At 46.3% G+C, this 7983-nt stretch overlaps 1 protein-coding gene across 1 annotated transcript; it reads right to left on the bottom strand.

Annotated features, from left to right (window-relative positions):
- Positions 1 to 2227: 2227 nt before the first annotated feature.
- ARL2BP (ADP ribosylation factor like GTPase 2 binding protein) lies at positions 2228 to 7850 on the bottom strand. The gene is made up of 6 exons (XM_059905531.1): positions 7532 to 7850; positions 6729 to 6790; positions 4501 to 4607; positions 3407 to 3492; positions 3089 to 3185; positions 2228 to 2440 (listed from the first exon to the last, which is right to left on the bottom strand). The coding sequence occupies exons 1-6, from the start codon at positions 7567 to 7569 to the stop codon at positions 2342 to 2344; spliced, it is 489 nt and encodes a 162-aa protein (XP_059761514.1). The 5' UTR covers positions 7570 to 7850; the 3' UTR covers positions 2228 to 2341.
- Positions 7851 to 7983: the final 133 nt, after the last annotated feature.

Below are 7983 nucleotides of genomic sequence, written 5' to 3'. Positions count from 1 at the left end.
ATTAGAATGTAACCAGATTCAAACAGTTGCGGATGAGCGACTCCATTGCGAAGGGTGGTGGGGGAGGACTAAGTCTGATACCCATGTCCCAGTTGGGTCCCAGGCCTAGTTTGTGCCTGTTGTCCTGGTGTGACAATTAACAGCATCCCTTTTTACTCTCCAGTGTCTCAGAGTTTGAATAACAAATTATAGTCATTCTAGAATTAAGCCATAAGAGGATAGTTTTAAGGAAGACCAACCGATTTTCTTTTGAGGCTTAAGAGAAAACAAAACCCTTGGCAAGTCTTACCAGGTTTCTGACACCCTAAAACACAGCCTATTTTGGTGGAGATGTTAGCACGCTTTGTCAAACAACTACCTGTTGGTTCAGGCCAATGCATCCCCCAGTCCTTAGCCCCTGGCCCTGCAGTTTGGGTGAACAGTGCTTCCCATGGCTGAGGAGGCCCAAGCAATAGGAGGCGGCAAATGTCTCCTGAGGCTGGGCCTGCACGTTGGGCTTTCTCATCCTGACCATGCCTGAGCCCCTCTGAAGGTGGCACATGATGACCTAAGTTCCTGAGCAGATGGAGAGAGTTCTAGTTTGTTTTAAAAAAAATCAGAAAGCCTGTTTTCTAATATGAAGCTACAACGGACTTGCCTGCTTTTTTTTTCTGAGTGGAAAAGGATGAAAAAACCATTTGCCTTTTTTGTTCACTTTTCATAATTTCATCTTTGGATTTGTCCACCTGCCTTTTCTGAGCCAGACTGCACAGAGGGTGCACTTCATCAAGTGCTTCCAACATGCCTGGCCTGCGATGGGCAGTCCCGTTTATAAAAAGAGCAGGAAGGGTACGCAAGGCCAGGAGAGGAAGTGTTTTAAAAAGCCTTCATCTTGAAAGACCAAAGTACTGATAACCTGATGGCAACAGCAATAGTAAAGAAGGGATGACTCATTTAGAATGATGGTTTTTGTTTTTGCAAAACACCTGAAATTTTACTCATGGTACAAAAGTATTTAATAAGCGCCACATCGGTACAGAAAAACGCACAGCCTACAGCTAGCTCATCCTTTAAAACCAGAACAGCCAAGTGAAAAGTCAGTAGAGATTCTTATTTTTACTTGAAAAATAAAAATAAAAACAACAACAAAAAAACTAAGGCACACATTGGGAATTGAACTACTATAGTATTTCTTTCTAGAGAGGTGACATCCATGTTTTCTGGTCAGTAATGTTCTATCAAACATTGTACTAAACCAGTGTACTAAATCCAAGCAGACAGATGACCAGTAAAGCTGTTTGCTATCTCCTAATGAGCTAGACCAGTGGAACACTATCTTGGTAAGATTATTTTGACAACAAGAAGGAAGTGCAGAGCCCCTACCCCAACAGAAAACCTAAGGAGCTGTTTTACACAGAAAGGGTTTTAAGCAAACCTGCACAAATACTAACATGCTCTAAGAAAAGGAAACCTTTTAGACTACTTCCAGCATACATTCATTGGTGCCCAGTAAAATAGGAACACCAACATAGAAAGCATTTTTGCTTTCATAGCACTAACAGCTAAAAAGCACACAGCAATATAATACTTTGATCTTGAAGTGGGTAATCATGGAAGTTCCAAGATTATATCCACTAGGTTAGCCTGAGTATTCATCTATAAAAATATGTTTTCAAAAACATAAACGAGAGTTATAGAAACAATGGGAGTACATCAGGACCAGTAAGTAGAAGACAGTGAAGTGATATAAGGACTGTACATGTAAGACTAGGAACTGATTTTCACAAGTACCTTTTTAGGTAAAGGACAACTCTCTAAGTCGATTCCTACAGCCAAGACTAGCTGTGATAGTAGGAGTTTCAGAAATCTTGAGATGGGCACCTAGCTTGAGTTAAACCCTAGATAAATACTCCCAGTCAAAAAGCCCATTGAGGCTGCAGGACTGAAACTCTGACCCATGTAAAAAGCTGTGAGTGCACAAAAAGCCTGGCGGGACATGCAAGGCCTGCTGGGCCAAGAGAGTTGGTGATGGGGGGTTCTTCCAACATGGACACACCAACACATATGCTGGGGAAGTGCCCCCCAGGTGGAATGCTGGACTTGGGCTTGGTGCAGGAGCCAGACTCAGAAGCTCCTGAAAGAGGTGTCTACTCAGGTAGGAGTAATAGGGTTACTGAAGACAAGAATGTGTCCCAGGAAGGTCAGGTCATTTTCTTCTGACCCATCAATACTTAACATTAACGAAGAGTTGCAGAACAGTCAGTCATTCCAAGATGTATTCTTCTGACATCATTAGCCAAAGCCTCTCCCAGTCTATTGGGCTGGTGATGTCTAGAAAGATCCCATTACCTGGAGGTGGGACCTAGGGCCGCAGATTGTTCTGGGAAGCTGTCACAGAAGATTTGCACAATGAAGTCACCACTAAACCGCTGCTTAAGTCCAGTCCCCGGCCTTCTTTTTCCTACAAGAGAAAAGAACAACTTTAAGAGGCAAGAGATAGAAAAAAGTCCTTTCTAGCTCATAACAGGGAAGGAGGTGTTCAGGGTGGGCCACCAGGGAGAACACAGGAAGAGGGAGTATGTGATTTTGCATTTTTATTCAGAGCTGGTCACTTTAAAAATGCACCTCTTGGGGACTTCTCTGGCAGTCCAGTGGTTAAGACTCCACACTTCCACTGCAGGGGGCATGGGTTCAATCCCTGGTCCCTTGGTCGGGGAACTAAGATCCCACATGCCACGAGGCACAGCCAAAAAAACAAAAAAAAAAGACCTCCCTTCACCGAAAAACATTTCTTTTTCCTATTAAGAACCTGCATTCCAAGAAAAGCAAGGCAATTAGACCTGATTTTTGGCTTTGTCCTTTTGATTATTTAGGGACCCTATAAGGTGCCTGGGACCTGTTTCACCAAAACCATGAGAATGTAATTCCTTGTAAGGGTCCCAGGCCCCGGCCAGCAGAGGACTGCAGCTCGCTCTGCTGACACGTCACTCACTGCTGGGCTGATACTGGCCAGTCTTACAGAGAGGAGCACAGGGTGGTTTGTGCTCGACAGGTCTACTTGGAACTTTCTAAGCGGTTCACTGTGACTAAAAAGACAAGGAGAACTTACTGCTCTATAGTCCAGAAACATTTCTTTAAAAGCCAGAAAATCCGTAAACGTGAGCAGCATGTCGAAAATGTCACCAGCCACTTCATCTTTATGGTGCCTGCAAAAGAAAAGGGTGGCTGCTTCATGAATGAATGATGACACAGACGTCTCTTGGAGATTTCCCTCAAAGGTCTGGAGGGCCTCCCACCCAGGACCTAACCAAGTGCTCTAAAGCTTGATATTCAAGCATTGAGGAAAACAAGGGGGAGGGGTCTTCTTTCAGAGTTGATGAGGAGGAGGGTAAAAAGAGGTAAAAAAGCAGAGTCAAGCTCAACTCACTGTAAAGTTGTAGTGAAAGCCGCCATGTTAAATCCAGGAATCCGCTCCAACAGCTGTTCTTCTATATACTTTTCTACCAAAGAAATCTGTGACAGTGGAAAGGATCTTGGTCAGACTGTGCTTTAAGAAAACAAGGCTTCTCTTCAGAAAGCCTGTCCTCCAGCCCTTTGAAAACATTTCCTAAGAGCCTATTCTGTGTGCCTGGCTCCCTGCCGAGTGCTGGGGGCACCAAAGAGAACCCAAACCCAGCTCCTGTCCTCAGTGAGCACACCCCGTGCCCTGGCCCACCCGTGGGAGAGGCATTTGCAGGTAATTACGATGTAACAAGAGGAATGCTCCAAGGTGGGTAGGGATAGGGAGCAGAAGGGCTCCCACTCCCCACGGCAGGAAGTGAGGAGTGAAGTAAGTGGGGGCTTTTCTGCCTGGGTAGACGGAATCTGTGCAGAAAGAACATACTAAAAACCATACAGTTGGAGGTAATCGCAGGTTCCTTAAAAGCTGAGGCTTGGCTTAAGAAACCTTCATCGACTCTGCCACACTTCTGTGTTAAGGGAAGAACGTCCTGGAGGCTCAAACCTCTTCTCGGACAGATGAGATCATAACAGGAGGCTGCACGAGGCCTTGGCATAGTGCAAAGACCCTAGGGGTCAAGAGTCGAGGTTCCTGGGTTCTAATCTTGGTTTTGCCACCAACTAGTTAGTGATCTTGGTCTTGGTTTTCACTTTTATCTAACAGTCATGCACACCTGACTGGATTATGTAGTAGGAAAAAATAGTGTGTGAAAGCCAAAAGGTCAAAAGTATGTAAGTGCAAGGTATGGTGAATCCACACACTGTAACTGAAAGCAGGATTATGATAAAGCCAAACATGTTTTAAAACAGAAGACGAAGTCATTAAATATTTGGAAAACAGCCCCAAGAACTGTGCAGAGGAAAACAACAGGAGAGGAAGACTAAATCAGATTCTAATTAGACTTCCCGGCAGGGTGCTGATGGCAGATTTTAGAAGTTGAGCAGATTTCAACATCATTTGATCCTAAATTCATAATTTAAAGAAATCCTAATCTCCAGTAAGAGAAATAGGAATCCACTTACATATTCATTAAAAATAGGTGTGTAGGCGAGCTTATTCTCTTCCGTGTCTTCAAACTCCTGGTAGTACTTGTCCATGAAACTCCTCTGTAATAACTGGAACTCATCATCTGAACCGCAATAGGAAAAACGTACTCTTTTCAATGGAGACTAAAAACCATTCTGATCTCTAAACAGGCAGGAAGAAATGTCAGCAGAACTGCTTTATGGATGGCCAGTCTCTAGGCGGGGAAAGCTGAAGGTGTTAAGCGTACAGTTTCGCGGCATGAAGAGCCTTCACGCTGCTGTGCAACCACCACTATCCTCTAGTCCACTTTAATCAGAGCCACACAGGGTGGCTTGGGAACTCCACAAAGGGTTCTCTTAATATAATTTCAGCAGCAGTGGTGTAAACAGTGTAGTGATTAAATGGATGGGCTCTGATAGAGGCTAGACCACCTGGGTTCAAATCCCACCTCAGCCACTTACAACTGTGTGACCTTCGGCCCGTTACTTAATTTCTCTAAGCCCCACTTTCTTCATCGGAAAAATGAGGATGATCAGAGTACCTATCCTATAAGATTTGCCAGGTGGAATTTAGATGAGAATTCATGTATAGAGATTGGTTCATAGCAAACATTAAGGTTTACAGTATTCAGGATATTTTAACAACCAAATAGAATATAACTTCTAAAAATAAAAGGAAAGCTTCAGGGGCTTCCCTGGTGGCGCAGTGGTTGAGAATCTGCCCGCCAATGCAGGGGACACAGGTTCAAGCCCTGGTCTGGGAAGATCCCACATGCCGCGGAGCAACTAGGCCCGTGAGCCACAATTACTGAGCCTGCGCATCTGGAGCCTGTGCTCCGCAACAAGAGAGGCCGCGATAGTGAGAGGCCTGCGCACCGCGATGAAGAGTGGCCCCCGCTTGCCACAACTGGAGAAAGCCCTCGCACAGAAACGAAGACCCAACACAGCCATAAATAAAATAAATAAATAAACACAGAACAAAAACCTGTTTTAAAAAAAAAAAATAAATAAATACAATTGATGGAATAGTATTAGGATATATTTAAAAAAAAAAAAAAAGGAAAGCTTCATAAATGACCTAGACTTTGGAATAAATACCCTGGGCTTTCCCACAGCACACAGGGTACTCATAGAGGCCAAAAGAAAGTATTCCTCAGCATTCCCCAGAAATCCTCAGATCCACATGGGATCTTAACAGTGAAACATCTGCATTTAGGAGTTAAGGGTATGAACCTTTACAGGACCCGAAGGTATAAAAACTTGGTCAGTGATTTTTCACTAAACAAGACTAAGAAATACAGCTAGTAACACCAAACAACAGTGTTCTTTTCCTAATTCTCAGAAAACTTAAAGTCAACAGACAAGATTTTCTCAAATTTTTCTCTCCCACATATTTGTCTTAAACGGTTGGTGCCTATTACTGCTTATTACTTAGCAGGACTTATGTATGCCAAAATGAATCCACGAATTCGAACTCAGAACCCAGCTGAAGTATGACATCTTGTTCCTCATGGACATGTGTGCTATGGCTATGGTATTTTTTAATTAATTAATTAATTTTTGGCTATTGGGTCTTCGCTGCTGTGCGCAGGCTTTCTCTGGTTGTGGCGAGCTGGGGGCTACTCTGCCTTGCGGTGCGTGGGCTTTTCATTGCGGTGGCTTCTCTTGTTGCAGAGCACGGGCTCTAGGGCACAGGCTTCAGTAGTTGTGGCTCGTGGGCTCAGCAGTTGTGGCGCAAGGGCTTAGTTGCTCTGTGGCATGTGGGATCTTCCTGGACCAGGGCTCGAACCCGTGTTCCATGCACTGGTAGACAAACTCTTAACCACTGCGCCACCAGGTATAGTTCCAAAGGCTATGGTATTACACTGTGCTTTATGTCACAAAACATTAAAACTCAAGATTAAAAATTGATTTTACTCTCTGAAATAAACTAGGTTAAGATTTTCTGAAGTTTTGCCAAGAGCCCCATAACTTCAAGGTGCCCCATTACCTGAATAAGTCCCTTCAGGGGACTGAATCTATGGTTACTAGTTACTTAAAGGAGTAGGGGCTGTAGCCTGTAAAGCAAAGCACAGTAAGGCTTACTTTGTATTACAGTACATTACATTAAACATTACATGCAGCTTCATGTTTTCTCTCTTTTTAAAAATTAAGTCTCCAAATGGATTTCAACGTCCTTAAAAGCAAGGGCCTAAAACCTAAAAAGCACAGGCAAGGAAGCTTACCCATGATAATGTCTTCTAAATATCCAACCACAGCATCAAATTCTGCATCAGAGGCGGAAGAGCTGAAAAATACGCCTGGATTAGGAGCTGTTTCAGATAATTCCTCTTTTTTTCAAAATGTATTATGGACATTTTCAAATGAACTTCCCATCAACTAGCTTCAACAATTAATAATGATTACTGTCTAATTCAGCAATGCCACACAGAAGAAAACACATTTGACACATCTGTGACATCAAAGTTGAATGCAATGGCTCCACTTTCAGAAAACATGATACGATACAAGGACTTACAAAAGAAACAAATAAAAGGAGCAAAGGCTCACAGCGGACATGTTAAGGCTCCTCGCATTTATTTCCTTGGGGTTCTACTCACCGCATCTTCGCTATCACCCCACACCAATCTGCTTGCGGGCGGGCGTAAACTTGGTGCGGTTAAGACACTGGCCGGGGGAGGAGGGCAATTAGAGTCCCTGGGGGTAGTGGTGGTGGAGGGTCTTCTGACCCGTGGTCGGGCGTTGGCAGCTCAAACTCGCCAGGTTTTGCTGACGACCAAGGATTGGAGGCGAGGGGCATTGTGACAGAGGCGTGTATCATCGCATGACACCGCACTGCACTCCTGTCCTCCAGGCCTGAGCCCTGCGGTCGTCGCGGCAGCAGAATCGACCGCGGGAACTGGGGCGGAGTCTTGTTGGTCTCCCACCCACACCGGGGACACTGGCTTCACAGGGCGGAGGCAGAGGCCGAGGCCAAGCGCCGGCAGCTCCGGCCTTCAGCCTCCCGGGGTCGGGCGGTGTCACTCACAAGGACAGCGCGAAGCTCTCTTCCTCTAGGGCGTCCATCGCCGCCGCCGCATCCACCGCGCGCAGGGCAGCGGGCCCGCCGGCCTTCTACCCCGCCCGAGGCCCGGGCGCAGCCTCCGCTCTGCTCCGCAGAGCCCCAACCGGCATCGGGAAGGTCTCGCAGCCGAGGCCTCGGCCGGCTCACGGCCCAACCGAGTAGCGCCTGTGCACGACTCCCCGGCCTCAGGCTCCCTGGCTGGTGCCACGCGCCGGCCGGTCCTCCAAGCCCTGCCAGGCCACGCTAAACCGGCCGCTGCCGCCTCGGGGTTCCGGCGTCAGTTACCGCCCCCCGCCTCCCGTCACCATGGCCTCCCCGACCCTTCCGCCGCCTCTGGGCTCCCAGTAGCCAATCACAGGCGTGCGTTGCCCAACGCCAGGGGCGGGGCAAAGACAGGGAGAGGAAGTGAGGGAAAG

This window comes from Balaenoptera ricei, chromosome 19, assembly GCF_028023285.1.
Source record: "Balaenoptera ricei isolate mBalRic1 chromosome 19, mBalRic1.hap2, whole genome shotgun sequence".
Taxonomy (NCBI): domain Eukaryota; kingdom Metazoa; phylum Chordata; class Mammalia; order Artiodactyla; family Balaenopteridae; genus Balaenoptera; species Balaenoptera ricei.
The sequence above is the reverse complement of the archived record's forward strand: the minus strand, read 5'-3'. Positions and strand labels throughout refer to the sequence as shown.

Coding starts and splice junctions, on each gene's coding strand:
- ARL2BP (XM_059905531.1), bottom strand. CDS start 7,569: ATGGACGCCCTAGAGGAAGAGAGCTTCGCGCTGTCCTT. Junction 6,791..7,531: donor GAGAGCTTCGCGCTGTCCTT/GTGAGTGACACC, acceptor CGTATTTTTCAG/CTCTTCCGCCTCTGATGCAG. Junction 2,441..3,088: donor TGTTTCTGGACTATAGAGCA/GTAAGTTCTCCT, acceptor TTTCTCTTGTAG/GAAAAAGAAGGCCGGGGACT.